This window comes from Vulpes lagopus, chromosome 12 (assembly GCF_018345385.1).
Source record: "Vulpes lagopus strain Blue_001 chromosome 12, ASM1834538v1, whole genome shotgun sequence".
NCBI classification, from domain to species: domain Eukaryota; kingdom Metazoa; phylum Chordata; class Mammalia; order Carnivora; family Canidae; genus Vulpes; species Vulpes lagopus.
This window is the reverse complement of record NC_054835.1, coordinates 42,113,998-42,136,786: the sequence shown is the minus strand read 5'-3', so window position 1 is coordinate 42,136,786 and position 22,789 is coordinate 42,113,998. Positions and strand designations below refer to the sequence as shown.

The 22,789-nt window shown below is 44.1% G+C and overlaps 1 protein-coding gene across 3 annotated transcripts in view; it reads right to left on the bottom strand.

Annotated features, from left to right (window-relative positions):
• Positions 1–14,310: 14,310 nt before the first annotated feature.
• Positions 14,311–22,789, bottom strand: part of GJC1 (gap junction protein gamma 1) — a 51,608-nt gene continuing 43,129 nt past the window's right edge. For all 3 annotated transcript variants that reach the window (XM_041727046.1, XM_041727047.1, XM_041727049.1), the window contains exons 2-3: positions 20,598–20,673; positions 14,311–19,463 (exon numbers count right to left, since the gene is read on the bottom strand). In XM_041727046.1, coding sequence (XP_041582980.1) covers positions 18,253–19,443 — 1,191 coding nt within the window. In that variant the 5' untranslated portion in view covers positions 19,444–19,463; positions 20,598–20,673 and the 3' untranslated portion in view covers positions 14,311–18,252. The remainder of the gene's footprint in view (positions 19,464–20,597; positions 20,674–22,789) is intronic.

Here is a 22,789-nt window from a genome sequence, read left to right as displayed (position 1 = left end):
CTCAATTCAATATGTAATAAACATAAAATGATAATTGAAATGTTACATTGTCTTTTTTTTTTAATTTGTCTTTGTACTAAGTCTGAAGTCAGGACTGTATTTGGGACTTCAGGTACATGTCAGTTTGGACTAGCCCCATTTCAAGTGCTCAAGAGCCACATGTGGCCAGTAGCTACCATCCCGGATGGCACAGGTATAGACAAGAACTACTGAATTGCATCATCTCAACCCAGGAAACTCTGAAAGGAGGAAAGGCCAGAAGAGAGGACATAGATGAGGGCAGGAGAGACCAGGTTTGGCTGCAGAAGACAAGACCTCATTAAAATTCAGAGGGAATCTGTGTGCGCCTTCCCAGGAGGCAAGGGAGGAGCTAGGATGACCTTGGCAAGATTAGGGAATTTTAACTTAATCTAGAGTGAGAGAGCTAGATGCGCCCTGCCCTGAAAGTGGCTCTGGCCCAGGGAACTCGCTGTGGATAAAGTGAGACTTTGATCACCCTTCTCAGAAGGGCAGTGGAAGACCAGGGACAGCCCTGGCCCTGAGGCTTGGTGCCCAGGAAGCCTCTTCTTGCCAAAAGCACTCCGCAGGCAAGGGCTGTCAGCTGCGGCTCAAGCATCAACTTCTGGCCTTTGAAGCTGGAAATTCATTCTTGTTTCTTGAGAAGCCACAGACACAGGGAGTGAGATCTGCACCCCACCCGCACACAGGTCCCTGAGGCCCTCCCCCCTCGAACCCCAAAACCCTCCATGCCCCTGGCTCCAGCATCTGTGGGGGCCCTTCAGGCCTTCTGGTGCTGAAAGCAGGAGCAAGCATCGTCAGCGCCGCGCCTCAGCTTCTGCTATGGTGTGTCCTACAAGAGCCCTAAGATCTTGCGCCCTAAAGACCATCCCTGGTGACAACTCCTGAAGTGTGCCCTGGCAGCCCTTGCAATGGTGCAGGAGGCATGGGCACCTGCTGTCACCGGAGCCCTTGGGAGAAAAGTGTCTCCCTGCCTACGAGACGACCGATAAGGCTGTAAAGCCATGGGCAACGTCACCCACGCAGCATGCTGCGAGAGCCTTTGTTTGGTCACATCTGCCCTCCAGGTCGGCTGTAAGGGGACAAGGTGCCACCTGGTCGTCCAGGGTGCCAGTGGAACACCCCTAATGCTTGGCTGCCCACTGCTTTTGCACACAGCCATTCACGTGCTCCATCCGACCACCAGCCAAGATGAAGCCTGACCCACCCCCACCCCGAGTTCAGGGACGACAGCGTGCTCAGTATGCCCACTGGGCCCAAGCTGCCTCGGGGCTCAGGCCTTGGGTCTGCACTGCCTCCTTGGGCAATGCTTCCACTGGGCTCTGGTTTTATTTTTTAATATTTTTTTAAAGATTTATTTATTTATTTATTCAGAGAGAGAGGCAGAGACCCAGGCAGAGGGAGAAGCAGGCTCCATGCAGGGAGCCCGACGTGGGACTCGATGCCGGGTCTCCAGGATCATGCGTTAGGCTGAAGGCGGAACTACACCGCTGCGCCACTGGGGCTGCCCTACTTTCCGCTGGGCTCTGGAGTGTGTTTTGTTTTGTTTTATATAAAGATTTATTTATTTACTTACTTGAGAGCGAGACCACACAAGGCAGGAGAGGTGGAGGGAGGGAGAGAGTCTCAGACAGACTCTGCACCGAGCACTGAGCATCACGTGGGGCTCGAGCCCACGAACCTGAGACCATGAGCTGAGCTGAAATCAAGAGTCGGATGCTCAGCCGACTGAGCCACCCGGGTGCCCCATTGGGCTCCAGAGTGTTAACTGCTGCTCCCCTCACCCCCACCCTGACCCCTCATGCACAGGCCTGGCCTTCAGCCAATCTGAACCCCTGCCCATTTGGCAGCCTGCAGGCTTCCTGACAAGTGTCTGACCAGATGCCAATCTCTATTCTCCCCGAGAGCTGTCTGCTTCTCCCTGGCAGCTGTAGTGCCCACTTGGGTTTAAAAATAAACTCACTGTCTGCTTCCTCCAGCCTGACCCCAGGAACTCCTTCCAGGTTGAGCCTGGTCCCGGCTGCCTCTGCAAATGAGGTGACACCATAATTCTGCCGTAAGGAATTCGTTCCAGTGTCCCCACTGAGGGCAGACCGTATGAAATCCATTCTAGGAAATGCCATCCTTAAAAACAAGACCACCAAAAAATAAAAAACAAGACCACCACTACCAAAAACAGACCCTGGCCACCAGCCCCACGTCTTCACAGCCACACCTGTTGATAGAACCACCTGCCCCCCCTCCCCCATTTCCTCACCACCCATCCAGTCCTTGGAGCAATAGTAGAGGTTGCCAACTCCAAATCATCTCCCTCATTCCATCACCTGGATCCTGACAACAGCCACCTCTGTTCCTCTGGCCCTGCCCTCTACAGGCCTGCCTCAGTCCCCGAGCTCTGGCTCACCTGTTTGCCTTCTACTTGCCTCTACAGCTCATTCAGGGCCATCTTCCCTTCTCGGCTCCAATGTCTTTCAGTTCCTTGAAAATTTTTGCTTTGGATCTTCTCATTTACAACTCCATCCCTCACTTTTTCTGCTAATTATTATTTTGCCTCCAGCTCTCAATTTATGTTGCTTGCTCCAGAAGGCCAGCCTGGCTTGGGTGTCTCCCCTGCAGGCTCTTAATAGTGCTCCCTAGGTCTACTTCCTCCGTCAGAGCACTTGGCACACTCTACCTGCTGGCCTGTCTGCTCCCCTACAGACAGCATCAGCTCCATGAAGGGTGGCCCGGGTCTGCCTTTTACCATATTCCCAGCACACTCAACATTCATGGCACTCAATAAATGCTTGTCGAATGAAAAAAAAAAAAAGAAGTGTCATCCAAAGACTACAGCAGGCTGGCTGGTTGTGTGTTGAGCTAGGAGAAAAAGGAGGAACATAAAATTGGACCTGAAAATCCGGGTTGGCTCACCACTGTTTTTGTTTAACTGGAGTTTAATCTGGAATTTGAGCGAGCTTTGGGGCGTGGAAGCAAAATAGTTTCATTTGAACCATACACCATGGCATGTGCTCATGGTGGAAATTTCTTTCCCGATGCACAGAAGGAATAACTGGAGCTCCTGCATGGCTCAGTCTAATAAGCGTCTGCCTGTGGCTCAGGACATGATCTCAGGGTTCTGGGATCGAGCCACAGGTTGGGCTCCCTGCTCCTCGGGGCACCTGCTTCTCCCTCTCATTCTCCTTTTCCCTGCTCATACTCTCTCTTTCTCAAATAAACAAAATCTTTTTTAAGACTTTATTTGTTAATGAGAGACACACACACAGAGGCAGAGACATAGACAGAGGGAGAAGTAGGTTCTGTGGAGAGCCAGTGGACCCCGGGATCACGACCTGAGCCAAAGGCAGAGGCTCAACCACTGAGCCACCCAGGTGCCCTCAAATAAATAAAATCTTGAAAAGAAAAGAAAAGAAAAGAAAAGAAAAGAAAAGAAAAGAAAAGAAATAACAAATGAACAAACTGACTTGCTGCTGTAAGGAAAGAATTAGGAGTATATTTACAAATCCATCCCCTCCCCAACTAGCTTCTCTCTTAGCCTCTCCAGATGGATCATCATGCTTCTAGCACCAGGCCCCCCCTGTCTATGGGGCCTTAGAAGTCACAGCCCCAGCTGAGTGCTCACCGTGGGCCAGGCTCTGGGGCAGCATCTCCTGTGATCCTCACTTGTCAACCATGGTGGGGCCAAGACTAGCCCCACTTCACAGATCAGCCCCACTCAGCCTTAGAGGATGCACCCCGTCTGACACTGTCGCTTTTATGTAAAGGTCTATTTTCTTTTTCTTTTTTTTTTTTTCCTTTTTTTAAAAAATTTTTTTATTTATTTATGATAGTCACAGAGAGAGAGAGAGAGGCAGAGACACAGGCAGAGGGAGAAGCAGGCTCCATGCACCAGGAGCCCGACGTGGGATTCGATCCTGGGTCCCCAGGATCGCGCCCTGGGCCAAAGGCAGGCGCTAAACCGCTGCGCCACCCAGGGATCCCTAAAGGTCTATTTTCTGCAACTCCGTGGAAGCCACCCAGGAGTTTCATTTTCTGTTCTTGCATCTTCCCCTGAGCCCCTACACAGGACCACCTGACATAACCTCAGTGGGGAGGACGCGTAGCATCTGTGCTGTCCCATCCCTGTGGCCAGAGAGGAGCAGCAGAGTGCAAGGTACAACAGGTCCGCCTCCCCTGCAAGGACCCTGCTTCCTTCCAAGGACCTTTATGGTCATTCCTCTTTCAGGGGCTTTCATAAATGTCAAAGACTTATAGTGTTTATTTGCTAAAATACTTGCCCAGAATCTCCAAGAGCTTAAGAGGAAAGAATAAAAGATGTGAAGAAAAAAGTCTAATGACTGACTGGTGTGGCAAAGGGAAGGGAGACTGAAACCCTGCTTAATCAGATGGAATTGCAGAATCTGGAGACAAGGGCCCCCTGCCTGGGTGGCTCAGTGGCTGAGCCTCTGGCTTTGGCTTAAGTTATGATCCTGGGGAGCCTGCTTCTCCCTCTGCCTGTGTCTCTGCCTCTTTCTCTGTGTTTCTCATGAATAAATAAATAAATGTAAAAAAAAAAAAAAAAAGAATCTAGAGACAAGGGACCTAAAAAAGTTATCTGTACAGCTTCCCACAGACTCTTCATGCTAAACTGACCAACCCGGCCTGTATAAAATCCTACAGTGATGGGAAACACACACCTCAAAAAGCAACAGATTCCTGATCTGAACATAAAAGCTACAACCACATTCGGCCTCCCTCCCATCTGTCCACACTGGTATCCCTCCCCTAGGACAGTGCTTTCAGTGTGTGAAAACTGTGGGTATGACCCGGGCGCAAATCTTCTCTTCCTCAGACTCAAGATCCTCCCAATTCAAGTGCTCCTCACCATCTTACTGGCCTGCCAACCTGTCTTGCCATTACCTTCTGGGCACACCCCCAACCTACCCACGAGCTTCCTCAGCCTGCTGCTCAGACATAGAGAGAACCCCCCAGCGTGGCGTGCCCAGCAGAGCCAGAGCAGTGGGTCTGTCTCCATTGTTGACAAGGAAATCTTATTTCTCCAGAAGTAGTAACCGCCCTGATCAGACCACATCAGCAATGTGTATTTACTGGCCATCATCTTACCATGATTTGGCCTAAATCTGTAGACATGAAATCTGAGTAAGTTATTATTTTTTAAGATTTTATTTTTAAATAATCTCTACACCCAACATAGGGCTCGAACCCACAATCCCAAGGTCAAGAATTCTGTGCTCCACCCATAGAGCCAGCCAAGCGCCTCTGAGAAAGTTTTGTTTTTGTTAAGATTTTAATTATTATTATTATTTTTTAAGATTTTAATTATTTATTCATGAGAGAGACACACACACACAGAGGCAGAGACACAGGCAGAGGTAGATGTAGGCTCCTTGCCGGGAGCCTGAGGCGGGACTCAATCCTGAGACCCCAGGATCACGGCCTGAGCCAAAGGCAGACGCTCAACCACTGAACCACCCAGGCGTCCCTGAGAAAGTTCTTTGAACTAAATTTAATATAGCTTTTATTTTTTAGGAAGGAACCAGAAACTGCATGTCAATCTCTGTTCAAAGAACTTACTACATGGTGACACTGGAAGTTATGCTTGAAAAGGCAGCTGAGGACTCACCAATAAGGATCTGCATGGTCTTTCTTTTGGCGAGTGCTGCAAATTCCCTTCTGTGAAGTGATCTCTCTTGTTCTCTTGAGAATGTGGAGCCAGATGAGGCCTTGTTCTTGGTTGCTGGAAATCAGAGGCTGAAGGTGTTCACAGCTGGGCCATGGAGCCAAGTAGTCATTAAAACTGTGAGGTAGGTCTACAGGTGTGGGTATGAGAAGCACTCCCAGATGTGGTTAAGGGAGAAAGCACAATGCAGAAAGGCTTATAAATTGACACCTTACATGTTGGCTGCTACCAGCATAGGAAAAAACTGGGAGAATTCACAAAAATGGACCAGAAGTTACACATGGGAGGAACGCTGCTGGGAAAGGGATATAGGGATTTTTAAAAAAAATATTTTGTTTATTTATTCATGAGAGACAGAGAGAGAGGGGCAGGCAGAGGGAGCCCGATGTGGGACTTGATCCTGGGCCTCCAGGATCAGGCCCTGGGCTGAAGGCGGTGCTAAACCGCTGAGCCACCAGGGCTGCCCCGATATAGGGATTTCTATTTTTCATTCATTTAATACATTTTGGTGATTTTATTTGCTTGCTTACTTACTGGCTTCTTGGAGTTTATTTTCTAACTGGTGCAAGGCATACAGTTATAGGGTGTCATGAAGACTTCGTGTGGCTTGGCTACTAAATGGGGGGGGGGTGCTTCTTTCAGCTTCCTTTTCGGTGTTTTGCTATAAAAGAACCCAGATGCTTCCTCTTGCTGCAGCCTGTAGTCTATGAAGTGAGGGGCTCTGATGAGCCTAGTGCCTCCTGATGCCTGGCAGTGGCCTTTCAGGACTGGGGTCCGATGTTGGCTTTGCCAGATTGGCCACCAGGCTGCTTCCTCAAGGTTTCCAGAGCCAAGTCACAGGTGATCCTGCTGCTGGAGGCCTGGGGGAGATTCCAAGCTAGGGGAGAGCTTGTGCTCAGAGGCTGCTTCCACCACCCCCGTCTCCCACGCTGGCCCCGGGGAGGGTAGATTCACCATTCTGGGGACTCCAACACGGTGGCCACAGACGGGAGAGTGGACTTCCTGAAAAAGAAGCCTGCCCACTTGGGTGGGCCTTGGGGAGACCCGTGTGGTGGGGGATGGCTTCCCCAGGATACTCTGCCCTTGCACAGGACCTGTCATTGGAAGTGGAAACCCGGCGGTGCCGGTTCACAGTGGTGGGTGGCCACAAGCCAGCGCTGGAGGGGATGGCTGCCGGCGGGCGCTGTGGGCTGGTGGAAACCTCTGCGGGGTCACCCCGTGGGCCTTGGGCGATCCCAGGTGGCGCAGACAGGGGCACTGGGCCACGGAGCCCATTTGCAGCGGAGACCACGCAAGGCTGGGTGCGCATGTGCTAATTTTAAGACATGAGTGTATATTACCTTTTAAGTATTAGCAAGGGTTCTCTGAGTATGTAAGTTGTGGGCCATTTTTATTTCCCACATACTTTTATGTGTGTGTGTGTGTTTTTAAGATTTTATTTATTCATGAGAGACACAGAAAGAGTGATGCAGAGACACAGGCAGAGGGAGAAGCAGGCTCCTTGCAGGGAGCCCAACGTGGGACTCGATCCCGGGTCTCCAGGATCAGGGCCTGGGCTGAACGCAGCACTAAACCACTGAGCCACCCAGGCTGCCTGCTTTTTTATGTGTTTGAAGGTAAATAAATGCATGTGTGCTTTTAACAAGAGACACTGCTAGGAATGGCTTTTTAGGGATGGGGCAATTATTTTTTTTATTTTTATTTATTTATGATAGTCACAGAGAGAGAGAGAGGCAGAGACACAGGCAGAGGGAGAAGCAGGCTCCATGCACCGGGAGCCCGACATGGGACTCGATCCCGGGTCTCCAGGATCGCGCCCTGGGCCAAAGGCAGGCGCCAAAACGCTGCGCCACCCAGGGATCCCGGGATGGGGCAATTATTGATGTCTTTTGTTTTCTCTTTATTCCTTCCTGAGTTTTCCAAGTCTTTTATAAGGAGCATGTAATACTATCTTCATGACTAGAATAAAATGTCATTAAATTAGAATAGTCAACAAAGAAAAAAATAAAAAAGAACCCCAGAAGGCAATGGTATTTATATTAAAAAAAAAAAAAAAAACTCACAAAAGTCATTGAACTATATACTGGAAAAGGGCACATTTATTGTCTGCAAGTTATGCCCCATAAAGTTCATTTAAGGAATTAAAAAAAGCTTTAGAGCTCTTACATTTCATTTTAAGTAGTCTATGTTATAGTACAGAACTTATCTTCATGGAAAGTAAATGCATGTGTACTAGCAGCAGATGCTCCTGTTAAGTTTCTAAGTGCTCCCTTTCAGGACAATTCATTAAATTTAAGTTCTCTAATTTTGATGTCACCAATTTTGGCTCTGGGGTCCTGTAGCCTATTACTAAAGATGACAACTGTAATTCTGTTGAATAAATAGTTTGCTTAATGGGGCGCCTGCCTGGCTCAGTTGGAAGAGCATGCAACTCTTGATCTTGTAGTCATGAGTTTGAGTCCCACACTGGTTGTAGAGATTATTTAAATAAATAAAACTTTTAACAAAAAATAATAAATGGTTTGCTTAAGCAAAGAACAAACATGTGTATATGCTTGTGTGTGCATAAATATTTCTGGAAACAGTGATTAACTCTGAGGAAGAGTAATAGGAAGGAATGTGAGGGGGGACTTTTACGGTTTTATATCTTTTAGTATTGGTCAAAATGCTTTTATTATTTTGTTTTGTTTTCTTTTTTTTAAATTATTTTGTTTCTTAAGTTCAATTTTTTTTTCTTTGAGTATGAGGAGGGGAGGGGCAGAGGGAGAGGAAGAAGGAGAGAAACTTAACCAGGCTCCATGCTCAGTGCAGAGCCTGATGAAGGACTTGATCTCATGACCCTGATATCACAACGTGACCCAAGATCAAGAGTTAGATACTTAATGTACTGAGCCACTCAGGTGCCCCCTTACTTTTTTTTTTTTCCTAAAGATTTATTTATTTATTTATTCATGATAGACATAGAGAGAGAGAGAGAGAGACAGAGACAGAGACACAGGAGGGAGAAGTGGGCTCCATGCCGGGAGCCCGATGAGGGACTCGATCCCGGGACTCCGGGCCTCGTGCCCTGGGCCAAAGGCAGGCACCAAACCGCTGAGCCACCCAGGGATCCCCGCCCCCTTACTTTTTAAAGTAAGTTCTGTGTGCAACGTGGGGCTCAAATTTACAACCCCAAGATCGGGATGCCTGGGTGGCTCAGCAGTTGAGCATATGCCTTTGGTCACGGTGTGATCCTGGGGTCCTGGGATTGAGTCCCACATCAGGCTCCTTGCATGGAGCCTGCTTCTCCTCCCTCTGCCTGTGTCTCTGCCTCTCTTTCTGTGTCTCTCATGAATAAATAAATAAAATCTTAAAAAAAGAAAAATACAACCCCGACATCAAGAGTTGCAAGCTCTGACTGAGCCAGCCAGGCGCCCCAACAAATGAGTTTTTAAAAAAGTAGGCTGGCTGCTGGCTGAATTTGGGTTGATATGGCTATTAAATTGCTACTGATAAAATCATAGAACCAAAAAATGGTTTGCATTAAACAGAGAATTGCTATAAACAGGGAACACCAAAATGCCTTCCGCACTGGTAGCATGATTTCTTACCTTTCTGCACGAAGTGGCTCAGACTTGGCAGTTTATGCTGGTGGTTTTTCTGATAGTTGACTAAAGCCTTTTCCATCCTGTTACCAGGCCTCAGAACCCACGTTTGACTTCAATCAAGATGGGGTTGCTAGTTTTAGCAAATAACATAGGACCCTCAGTCACATTTGAATTTTGGATAAATGATAATTTTGAACATATTTTCCATATATAAGATGCAATATATAATAAATGATTCACTGTTGATTTGAACTTCAAATTTAAGCAGGCATCTTGTATTTTATCTGACAACCTAAATCAAAGGTAATGGGTTCCTGCCCAGCGCATGTATTCCAGGCCAACCTATGTCAATCTGTTCACAGCCTTCTCTGGCAGTCCCTGGTCGTGCTCTGGTATGTCACATTCCTCCTGACCTCACAAGAACCCCCACACCCCATGCTGAAAGCTCAGCCTTTCCCTTTCCTAGGATCCTAGAGACTACTCAGAAGAGCTGGCTTGAGTGGCCACTCACTGCCTAAGGGCAATGAGATAAATAAAACGAAAAGCAGTCCCCACCCCACACTATCTCTTCTAGGCCAACAAGTCCCCAGAAGCAGACCACTGGAATGAAACAGCATAATCACAAGCTGGTCTGAGAGGGGGCCAAACTAGGCAGACCTTTGTCCACGATCATTTCCCCATCAGAACATGAAGTAAACAATCCACTGACAACCTGCACTAATCCTATTTCCAGGGCTTTTGACTCTAAGAGCATCTGGGGAGCCCAGATCCTCGTGCAGACCATTCTGCAGAGGCTGTAGCCTGTCACTGCTGTCAACAGCACCTGGGTACAGGATCGAACATCAGCCTCTGCCTGCTGGGCACAAGCCACAGCTGCAACGTGCTTTCAGAAAAATGGGCCAGGCCAAAGGGGCTCCCTGTCAGTGCTTTTCAATGTTCCAGTGCAAAGATAAAATTTCACTTTCACAGGACTACACAAACTAAAAATAAAATAAAAAAAAAAGCGATCTAGTTCTGTATCATTTTTCCCCATGGTCAGGTCCCATTCAGGTCACTGGCTGTGCAGGGAAATCAGTTATGAACAGTTGCTTGGCTCTGCCTTGCCTGGGGTTTAAGGCTGTCAGCCAGCCATGCCCTCTGTGATGGCCCCGGAGAGCAGAGCAGACAAGGATACTTGTGGAAGGTTTGGCCGAGGGTAAAGAGGGAATCCGGTCAGCTTTTCCTCCAGGCACTGGCAGTGGGCTTCCTTGGGTTTTCTCTCACAATCCCCGAATCTAGTTGAAAATAGGCCTAGCGTGTCAAGGACAGGGCAAGGAAATGCTGTGCCATTTCCTCAGGATTGAGAGGGCAGGAGAAAACCAAGAGACAGCTAATGCTTGTCACCATGTCATCTTTTTCTTGTTTTCCACTATTCATTTCCCATTTCTAATCTCCTCAAAGATGTCATTCAACATAGGGTGGAGAAATTTCTAAGTAACGATGCTAACTCTTTGACATAGAAGGTGGTTCTCTTTGCATGGACTAGTTATAGCCATAAAGTGGAAGCCCTGAATCCATTGGATTTTTTTTTTAAGATTTTATTTATTTATTCATGACAGACACACACAAAGAAAGAGAGAGAGAGAGAGAGAGAGAGAGAGAGAGAGAGGCAGAGACACAGGTAGAGGGAGAAGCAGGCTCCATGCAGGGAGCCCGACGTGGGACTCGATCCCGGGTCTCCAGGATCAGGGCCTGGGCTGAAGGCGGCGCCAAATCGCTGGGTCATCGGGGCTGCCCACCATTGGATGTTTTACAGTTATACAACACAGAGTCCAGGACTACATGCTACCCAGCACCTACCCCCTGCAAATCACTTATGGATTATTCGGTCCAGCCCTTTAGTCCTCCACTCCAGGGTGCCATCATTCTGGGCTGGCTGAGAAGACACGTGCTATGCCAGGTCTAAACCTCCTTGGAAATAATCCCTTCCCCTTTCACCCTGGCAGGCACACACTTCAAGTTTTTCTTTTCCCTAAGATAAGTGGTTCTCAAAAATCAATGTAGGTGGTGATTGTGATACAGAATTGTTGCCTGATGCATGTATTCACCTTCTAGTGGTGGTTACTCAACTGTATGTATTTGTAACTATGTATTATATGCTAAGTAAATAGGGTGAATTTTACTACATGTAAATTATGCCTTAGCAAAAGATTTTTAGGGGTGTCTGGGTGGCTGAGTTGGTTAAGTGTCTGCCTTCAGCTCAGGTCATGATCCCAGGGTCCTGAGAGCATCAGCTCCCTCTGCTCAGCAGAGAAGATGCTTCTCCCTTTCCCTCTTCCCTGGCTTGTGCACTCTCGCTCACACTCTCTCTCAAGTGAATAAATAAAATCTTAAAAAAAAAAAAAAAAGATTTTATTTTTTATTTATTTTTTTGGGGGGGAGGATTTTTTTTTATTTTATTTATTTTTTCATGATAATCACACAGAGAGAGAGAGAGAGAGGCGTGTGTAGGCATAGGCAGAGGGAGAAGCAGGCTCCATATAGGGAGCCTGATGTGGGATTCGATCCCGGGTCTCCAGGATCGCGCCCTGGGCCAAAGGCAGGCGCTAAACCTCTGCGCCACCCAGGGATCCCAAAAAAAGATTTTAAATAATCATCTAGAGAACTTAGTTCTGACTATGTAGGCCTGAGATGCATCTGAGGAATCAGTATTTTTTTTAAAAAAGATTTTTTTATTTGAGAGAGAGGGAGAGAGCACAAGCAGGGAGCCCAATCCTAGGACCCTGAGATCATGATCTGAGCCAAAGCAGACACTTAACCGACTGAGCCACCCAGGTGACCCAAAAGCCTACATTTATTTAAAAAAGATTTGTGGGGGGCAGCTCAGGTGGCTCAGCGGTTTAGCGTCGACTTCAGCCCAGGGCATGATCCTGGAGACCCAGGATGGAGTCCCACGTTGGGCTCCCTGCATGGAGCCTACTTCTCCCTCTGCCTGTGTCTCTGCCTCTCTCTTTCTGTGTGTCTCTCATGAATAAATAAATAAAGTCTTAAAAAAAAATTTGTGGGATGCCTGGGTGGCTCAGCGGTTGGGCCTCTGTCTTTGGCTCAGGGCTCCCAGGATGGAGTCCCACATTGGGCTCTCTGCATGGAGCTCCTCCCTCTGCCTGTGTCTCTGCCTCTCAAGAACAACTAAAACCTTTAAATAAAAATAAAAAGATTTGTATTTATTTGTTCATGAAAGACACAGATAGAGGCAAAAGGAGAAGCAGGCTCTCTGTGGGGAGCCTGAGGTGGGACTCGATCTCAGGACCCCAGGATCATGCCCTGAGTAAAGGCAGACACTCAACTACTGAGCCACCCAGGTGTCCTGGAACCTTCATTTTAATAGGCATTCCTGTTACTTCTTCCATAGGCAACTCAACGGTTATATTTGGAAAAAATTCTATAGATACAGCAAGGTCCACCCAGCAAAGAGCCACACACCTATCTGCCCCGATGAGAAAGCCCACTAGCAGCTGCTGCACACCCCCCCAGGAAAAGGGCTAAGGGTGCTGTATTGAGCCACTGTGCAGACCTGGCGTCTGTTCTCAGCTCTACCTCAATCTCCATATTCTTCATGCCCCTGGGTAACATGCTTCCAATGTGAACTCAAGGAGCGAAAACCCTAAAAATATTGTATATTAAGATTCATAAAAGCCTTAGAAAGTTTTAAACTCCATGTAGCAAAGATTTTAACTTTGATGACAACACCTCTTCCAGGTATTAGTTCTGTTCTGATGGCAAATCTGCCCAAGAATCCACTTTCAGAAGGAGCAGAGTGTGCCTTCACTGCTCTGGCAGCTTTTGAACAGCTCACAAGTTCATTACCAAATATGGCTGGCTGACCAGTTTACAATCTGTTGTGCTGAGGGTGCACTCTGTGCATGACCTACCAGCCAGCCTTCTGCGTCTGGGGGGAAAGAGGGTATTTGTACAATAGATACTACCCTTTTCTACACTTACCTCCCAGAAGGCACTCCTCTTGTTGAAAAGGCCCTGAGAACCAAAGGGAGCCTTAGACAGGGTAGGATCCCAGTGTCTACGCTTAGACTTTAGCCTCCTCACTCCTCCCACACAAGGCCACATACTCTTCCCAGATGATGATGCCAGAAATATGCCCATCCAGGCAGCCCCAGCACTCCCAGGGGTTGTAACTCAGCTATGAAAAAAAGGGCATGTTTTGAGCCCAAACATCTACTTGGAAAATTTCCTGCTTGTGCATTCCCACTGAGATCAATTTACAGGTGAAAGTACTAGAAGAGGTTTTCATATCAGGTTTTCTGTACAAACCATTAAGCTCTCGGGTACTATTTTACACAAAGAATGGGATAAAATCCTTAATATGACACTGGCAGCTGAGTTTTCAAGTTTGGGAAAAGATGCACAGACCACGAACGAATCTTCTAAACTGTATTTGGAACCGACAAAACATTGGGAACCGACCAGTCTTCCTGAGAAAAAGCCCCAAGCAGAGTCTGTCCCCATTATTAAATTTTTACATTAATGTACAGAACAAAATTAGCAATGAGTGGTCTTTGGCACTAGAACGGGTAATTCCTTAGCTGTTCATACCACATCCAGACTGCACACATGACATTAGATTGCTGGTTAACAGTTAAATTTTACATTTAAATTATCTTAAAAAACTAGAAGTCCTAGCTAAGTTTTTCAGTATCAGTATGCTAACCATATCTTGTACTTAGTGCCTGAGGTAGACTTCTCTAAGAGCTTTATTTAAGAAAACACATTGAGAATATAATAAAAACATTTCCAATCTTAGAAGCATAGAGCCAAATGCCTTTGCTGGTTCAACAAGCCAACCCTGAAATACGTAACGCTTACTCCTTTTATTTCTGTAGAGATTCTGCATGGGAATTAAGATTTTCCTTTGTTTGGACTCCTGGACTTGGAAATACTTATGGATTGCCTCTTTGGAAAGTATGATTATTAAGGTGGAATGTGCACAAACCAAAATCACTTAACATCATTATTAAAAACAACACTACTGCATTAGGGACAAATAAAATCTTTTAATCTCTCCATGATGTGTGGCCAGAATGAGTAACAAGTATGCAATTCAACCTAATGATTCTAACATCTGATGGTGACTATAAACTATTACAAATTTAGGATGTAGATGAGTCGAAATTTTATTTCCCAACTCTGCACTGTATAGGCACAAGGGCTTCTTATTTTCATGAGATTACATGATATTATAAAGATACAATTAATCTAATACCAGGAATCTTCAATCAAAATGACCAGCAGCTGTGTATCTTTGACTTTGGGTACTTTTCTTCAGTTGGGAAAGGTCATTCCTTTATAAAAAGGCATTTCTTGAAATAGGTTCAAGTATAACATACTTGCCTTTTATTGAAAGCTAGCGGGCCAAAAATTTATCATAAACTATAAATGTTATTTTTAGAGGTGTACTGCCTCTTAAATGAGACAGAAGGAATAAAGCATGGACATTTATAAGCCGAAAGGGTAAACCATTGATATGACTAATGGGAATAACATTTAAATCCATTCTTGGTAGGAACTGCTTAAAGCAAGTGTTTTAAGCCATCACTGATTCCTGTGCTCAAGAGCACTGAAGGATGTCTGAACTACCATCATGTAGTTCTGTCAACTATTTTTTTCTTGAAGCTCCAAGTTCAGACAAATGACCAATAGTTGGTTTTTTAATACCTTTCACCAGAGGATCTAACTACTTAACATTTAGAAGTAAGTAGCTCCTGAAGCTTGGAAAAAAAAAAAATCAACTGAACTGCCTAATTTCACACCATGAAAAAATGACAGAGTTAAGGAACAGAATGAGGACTTTTTTTCCTCTTTTAAGACATAGGTGCCTTTCTGAAAGACATGTATGAGAATTGTTGGGGCTGTGAAAAACATTTTAGATGGCAAAGTTCATTTTTATCAAAAGTAATTCTACAGACATTAGTCAAGGAAAATCCCCAGAAAAATGACCTCGAATGAGATAACACTCTTGTGGTTTTAAATAAACAAATATAGAGGCAGGAAAAACGAAGTCATAAAGCAAAAACAAAGCCACAAAGTGAACATTAACATTTCTTTAGGGGAAAATGTTATCTAATTCTCCCTTCCAATTTGAACTAAGAAAAAAGCCTGTTTTATAAGTGTTTTCTGAATAATAGATTTTAATACAGATGATGAGCAAAAGACACACTACATCTGAGTAAATCCAATAGTATGTTAAGAAATATAAACTTGTCGACTATACCCTGGTTCCAGTATATGAAGGACTAAGCACTCAATTATTTAGAAAGTATATGTCATGCGACAAAGGCTGTTTTCAATGGGAGTTCAGAGGAACAGGATTTTGATAGGGGAAAAAAAAAAAAGAGGTTGATTTTATCAACCCCTGCTGACAGGCTTTTTATACTAATACCTGAAAGTTCCAGAATAACCAGAACGGTATTTTTAGATTCAATGTAGACCCAACTAATGGGCTAAGCTAGACACAGGTAGGGCCATCTTCCTAATGGAGGTCCTCGACATGCCATTATGGGAAAATGGCTTTGGCAAATTCCCACGTGCAAAGGCTGAAGGAAATATACCAAGAAAGCAGTGAGACTTGGGAACTCCATGTCATAATTAAAACTTCAGTGAGAGAATAAAAATAGATTTTTAAAGTGTGTGCACATGTGAAGTGACTGAAAGTATCTTTCCATATACTTTAAGATGTTAAAGAAATGATCCAGACACAATGTAGCATTCTCTTTGGCACAAGCTGAGAAGAGAGGTCTTGGGCACTACTTGTGGGAACGAGTTCCCACTCCTGACACTGTGTCTCTGCCATGCATTTTGGCTCGGCTCCCTCTCGGTCCTCAACCTTCCCAACAGTGCTGGTGAAGCCGCTCTGCTTTCTTTCAGGCTCTGCTCAGATGGACTCGAGTGTATGTGTATTTTCTGTTCTTTGATTAAGAAATCTCCTTGAAGCTCTAGTGTCATACAAAGCTAAGCTAAGTTTCAGTGTTAAAATCTTGTTTTCTAAAAAAAATAAAATAAAATAAAATAAAATAAATAAAATAAAATAAAATAAAATAAAATAAAATAAAATATAATCTTGTTTTCTAAGAAGAATCAGTTGAATTTCCTTATAAAGCATGTGGTATGAAGGACACTCTGCACGTCTACTAATCCTCCAGGACACAACAGGTGTCTCATTCTCTGAAATTTCCCCTTTGGTCTTACCTGAGTTTACTTCCTGCTTAAGACGTGTAGAGATTCTAAGGAGCTTCTCTAGGCTAAAATTTATAAATTTAAGAAAAAAAAGCAAATAAAGCAAAATAAGGTTTAATGCATGGCTAGAAAATAAGCTTAAATTTTCTATTGAGTAGAACAAAGAAAGAAAGAAATGAAAAAGAAATGCCCAAAGGTGCTGCAGGATTCTCCTAAATAATAAAGAATTGACATTCTAAAATTAAGACATAAAAAAATAATACTTTTAGAATTTCAAAGTCAGAGATGGCTTGTCTTCTCTTAGAAAAGAGTGAGACACTCAAACAAAGATGCTCTCTGGGAAAAAAAGGCCCCTTCCTATAAATCTTTATCAAGCTCTTACTCAGATGCTCATAAACTCTGAGATAAATGATGTGAACATGATGTGAGAGCAAAGCTCTCCAACATAAAATAGGACCAAAAACATCAATAAAATACTGCAAATTACGGGTGTTATGTGAACACTAATGCTAGCCATTAACAAAAAGATATGCCTATAGGGAATAAATACTGAAATTCTCTTTAGGTCTATTTACAGGTAGAATCCTCGTTCTGACTGGTTTCCACACAAAAATCCACATGGGCAGAAGTACAGAAATGATAAAAGCTTCACAGTAAATTACAAAAATTAGGAATTCGGATTTAGGCTTTCTGTCATATGCAGTGCAAGTAGCTTTGAGTATTCTTAGTCTATAAGGGAGTTTTTTTAATCTCTAATATTAACATATAAAGAAAATATCACTGGTTTCTTAAGAAACCCGGGAGGCAAGTTTCTGGATAGAAATTTAAGGCAAATCAAATAGGGCCACAACTAAACAGTGTAGTGGGGTTCATTTTCCAGGAGTGGCTTTGCTTTGCAATAGAGAAATGTTAGTCACAACTCTGGTCAGGGTCTCTGCAATGCTTCAGACTGGGGAATATCTTTGTGTATCAGCCTTTTCAAAGAACTTAGATTATATACACACCAAAAAGGCATATACGGGTAACACTCGATAATTAAAGGAATCCTGCAGTGAATCATTTCTATCCTTTGCAAACACGAACAGATTTTTAAAGATTGGATTCAAGTCTGGGTTCATGAATGAGAGTCAAAGATTTCTTAAGTAAAGGAGAAAAGATCTCAACCTCCTCCTACTGTGGATTTTCTTTCCAAGACTGAAAATTGATGCTTCCTCCTCTGGCTCCTTACATATCTGAAATCTTCTCTGCAACACAAGAGGCACTTTTATTAGGTGTGGCATCTATTAAAACTTTAAACCCAGGGTAGAATTTAAGTAATAACACTAGCCTGATAGGCATTACCTTAAGGATTTTTTTCCTTTAATATAAAAGTATAACTACAGTGGTCCAATATACAAATACAAAAAAAATTCTCATACTAAAAAAAGTACCATAATACTGTACATACAAAAACTTTTCAACAAGAATGATTTAAATATATCTGTTCTTTTCCAGATCTGGAAGACACAAATGTAGAGTTCCATAACGGTATTATTGCTGGAATATGTGCCCAGGAACACTGTGTTTTCCCCTTTTCTTCCCCTTGTCCCAGCCCCGCTTTCAGAGTCCCCTGAGCTTGGATCATGAGCCAACAGCATCTCTGAAGATAACCAGAGCCAAATGTTTACTCAATGGAAGTCATTATTCAGTGAGCCGCTGCTTACCATAAACTATGAAAAGCACAAGTTTTAAGCCCAGCCAAGACTAAATCCAGACGGAGGTCTTCCCATCCCCTGATTTGCTACTAGCACTGCTCTTGTTGGACCCAGCTTTGGACCCCGCTTTGGCTTTTTTTTCCCGGGGTCCATGGGGGTTGTTTTGGTGACTGTAGGCCTGGATTGCTAGATCCAAGCGTTCCTGAGCCATTTTGATCTCCCGCTGCAGAGTCTCCAGGTCAGCGGGGAGGTTCTCCTCGTGGCTGCCATACTGTTGTTCCTGGGCGATGTTGGCCTTGTTTTGCTTGTAGGCAATCTTAGCATTGGATAGTTCGGTGTACTGGATCTGATCTGGTTTGACGGCAATGTTATAGCCAGGGGGAGCAGATGGTGTATTCCAAGTGAAAGGATAATTATAAGCACCCGGATCTTCCAGTTCCCTCCTTTTATTGTTTAGTGAGTCTCGAATTGTCCCAAACCCTAAATGAAGCATTTCCCAAATGTTAAGCAACAGGCAAAGGCCTGTAACACCATACATTATTAGAAGGAAGATGGTCTTTTCAGTAGGTCTAGAAATAAAGCAGTCTATTTTATGAGGGCAAGGAAGTCTGCTGCACACATAAAATGGGTGGACTTGGAAGCCATACAGAAAATACTGCCCTATCAGAAAACCCACCTCAAATACGGTCCTTGCAAGCAACTGCAGCACGTAGATTTTCATAAGCCCATCCTCCCGAATCCGCCGTCGGCCATCATGCTTGGGTTTAGGTTGGTTCTGCTCCTTATTTTCTTTTTCACTTTCCAATTCCATTTCTGGATACATCATGGGATCCTCTTCATGGTCCTCTTCTGTTTCTTCCAGAGCCCGGTGCTGTTTCCAACGCATTGCATACGGTTTGCTCCGAGCTGCCTTCTTGTCTGCTTCTCCATGCTCCATTTTGGCAATCTTATGAATGGCATAGCCCAGGTACATCACTGAGGGAGTTGCCACCAGGATGATCTGGAATACCCAGAAGCGCACGTGGGAGAGGGGTGCAAAGGCATCATAGCAGACATTTTCACAGCCTGGCTGCTCTGTGTTACATACAAATTTGCTTTGCTCATCATAATAGATGGACTCCCCTCCTACAGCTGTAAGTACAATCCGGAAGACAATCAATACAGTGAGCCAGATCTTCCCCACAAATGTGGAATGGTTGTGGATCTCCTCTAGCAGGCGAGTCAGGAAGCTCCAACTCATGGTGACCGAATTGGTTTGCCCTGATAAAAATGGGAAAATGCCAAAGGAAAATCTGAACAACTTAACTTTTTGATGATACCTCTAGGAACTACTCTTGTGAATACCTGAAATCTAACTTCAAGGCTCATGTTAGAATGACAAAAGAAAGAGCATCTCAGTGTCTCCTATGTCAGGTAGGACACTTTACCTCAGTCTATGGAGCACTTGTTTGGGCCTGCAGAATCCTAGGATGTCTGGTCAGCTTTCACGTCTTCCCTGGTCCCAAAGGTAAAATTGTAGCTATCATCTGAGATGTATTTCTCAGACCCAGCATACTGGATTCTTTATGTATACTATTATTTCATAAGACTTTTTTTTTCTTTCATAAGACTTCTTTGTGAGATACAGATATAAAAAAACAGAACAGAGTATAGTAAGGCTTATTCTGTCCACTCATGGTGACTAGCACTGAGAACACAATGGGGACACATGGGCCGTGGGCAGACTCCAGTGTGAAGAGACGCTGTATTAGGAAATTTAAATTTTGGACTCGGTTACAAAGTATTAAAAAGAATTAAGATGATACAGCTACAAATAACTGGCAATAATCAAAGAAAAAAAAAAAGACAGAAAGGAAATAGACACTCCCTAGCTGGGCTGCACAGCATAGGAGATTCTAGGATCCTGTGTATTGCTATACTTTATGGCAGATATTAAAAATGTTTCCAAACTAAACTGTGAGGACATTAAATCCAATCAATAGGCAAATCCATTTAAAACAGCATTTTGAAGGATTCAGATTCTCAGAATCTGAGATTCTTAGATCTATGCCCAGAATCCTGCTAAAAATCATTTAAATGAGGTGATATATATATATATAAAATCCCTAATGTAGGGATCCCTGGGTGGTGCAGCAGTTTAGCGCCTGCCTTTGGCCCAGGGCGCAATCCTGGAGACCCGGGATCGAATCCCACGTCGGGCTCCTGGTGCATGGAGCCTGCTTCTCCCTCTGCCTATGTCTCTGCCTCTCTCTCTCTTTCTGTGTGACTATCATAAAAAAAAAAAAAAAAAAATCCCTAATGTAACCCCTGACCCAAAGCACACTTCTATCTCCCAGTTTACTTTTGCAGATTATCGGTGATTATCGGAATGACCCAAGTTTAAATATTCTTTACCTGTTATCCAGAACTTCTGGTATCCAGAATTTTCTTAGAGGAACGATGTTTTGCTTACAACTTTTCCAGATTTCCTCTGGAAGGAAAAAAGACAAGAGAAGGTCACAAGCTTCCTTCCACAGAAAATAATGAATCATTAAAATGTCATTATCAGGAACAAAGTTTTCTATGGAGCATAGGAATCAATGAGGATGAGGCAGAAACAGGCTTGAATGTGAATTCTACTATTTATTTCTCCCAACACATGCGGTAGAGAAACTATGTTTAACAGTAACCCAAAGATAATCTTAAGTCATTGCAGTCTAAGGAAATATGACAGGAAGATGAGTCATTTGTGCAAATCTGAAGCAGATCAACTCTGGCACCTATAGGAAAAAGCCAAAGCAGGAAAGTCTCAACATATTTAAACCGGGTCACGAAAGGCCTTGCGAAAATCTTCACCCTGGATGCTCTATTCCTGTTCTATTCCCTGGAGCAGCTAAAACCTCTCACTGGGATTTGAACAGCCAACTAGGAGCAAGCTGTTTAGTTAAAACACCCAACAGCTGGCTCTCAGTCACTGGGACACCCGAATCCACACAAGGTGATTTATAGATTGACACAGACCGCTCACAGAAAGAAAACACCTGCATCTGCGTTGTGATTTAAAAAAAAAAAAAAAAAAAAAAAGGGAAGCCCGGGTGGCTCAGCAGTTTAGCGCCACCTTCAGCCCAGGGCCTGATCCTGGAGACCCAGGATTGAGTCCCACATCAGGCTTCCTGCATGAAGCCTGCTTCTCCCTCTGCCTGTGTCTCTGTCTCTCTCTCTGTGTCTCTCATGAATAAATAAATAAAATCTTAAAAAAAAAAATCCAGGGGTGCATGGCTGGCTCAGTTGGTGGAGTGTGCAACTGATGATCTTGGGGCAGTGGGTTTAAGCCCCACACTAGGCGTGGAGATTACTCAAAATCTTTTTAAATATCCAGGATAAATTATTGCTTATTATCAAGTTCTGCCAACTCTGAATAGCATAAAGTGCCAATTTCGTTCATCTGCTATCATTTTTAAAAAAGATTTTTACTTACTTGAGAGAGACAGAGACTGCAACAGAGACAGTGAGAGAGAGCACAAGCAGGAGAGAGGAAGAAGGCTTCCTGCTGTGCAGGGAGTCCAATGTGGGGGGCTTGATCCCAGGACCCTGGGATCATGATCTGAGCCAAAGGTAGATACTTAACCAACACCACCAACCAGAAGCCCCTGCTATCATTTAATTTCATAAATAAAGGTCAGGGAAAGAATAAGAAAAGATAGAAGTCCTGGCACTCACATAACATGCAAGTATCAAGATTATGTACAGAATCTGACCACACAAGCATCTCACCACAGGACTTCAAATACATTTCCACTCCTAATGTCTAAATGAGCTCAGTATTTCTCCTACTGAATACACAGATTATAAAACCACTAAGGAGTAATATCCAATCTTTATATAAGGTGACATAAGTCAAGCTTCCAACATGGAACTTCTGTAATGATTCATATCCCCAAGTTCAGACTCAGATTGTTCCATACTTAACTGACCACGCCACCCAAATGAATATCTTTTTATTAATTGTTGCTATGAAAGAATTTCTCAACAGTTCAGAATCTCATATAATAATCTAATGTCTTTGGGGGGAGGATGAATGGTGATATGTCCTTCAAAGCTTATGTAAATTATAAAGCGCAACTTAGACACAGAAGTAGGCACTGTACACTGGTTAAGATGTAGGCTAGGCCTAGAAAAGTGCTGAACCCTTAGAACCTGGTTTCCCACGGGCATTCATAAGTACCATAGCACCCCATATCTGTACCTTGAGTATGAATGATGTTGCATTTAGTAACTTAATTCTAGCATGTCATAGAACAGGTAACTGGAATTTTCTTTCTAAAGTAACCATGGGCTTCCTAAAATGAATGGCAACATCACTTTTATCTACTGGGGAGTCAAACAGATTTTTCTTTGCTACTCTTTGCAAATCCCTTTCCTTTCCTTGCAAGCATTAAGAGAATGGCTTATATACAGACTACACTATTCCAAGGGTGTGGAAGGGCAAGAAAGGGAGGGAGGCAGGGAGAGAGGGAGAGAAAATAGAACAAGTGAAAGGGTGGGTTCCGGAACTGACATTTCTAAACAGAACCTGTCATTGCCAAGTGTGGTCTCATTGTTCTTGC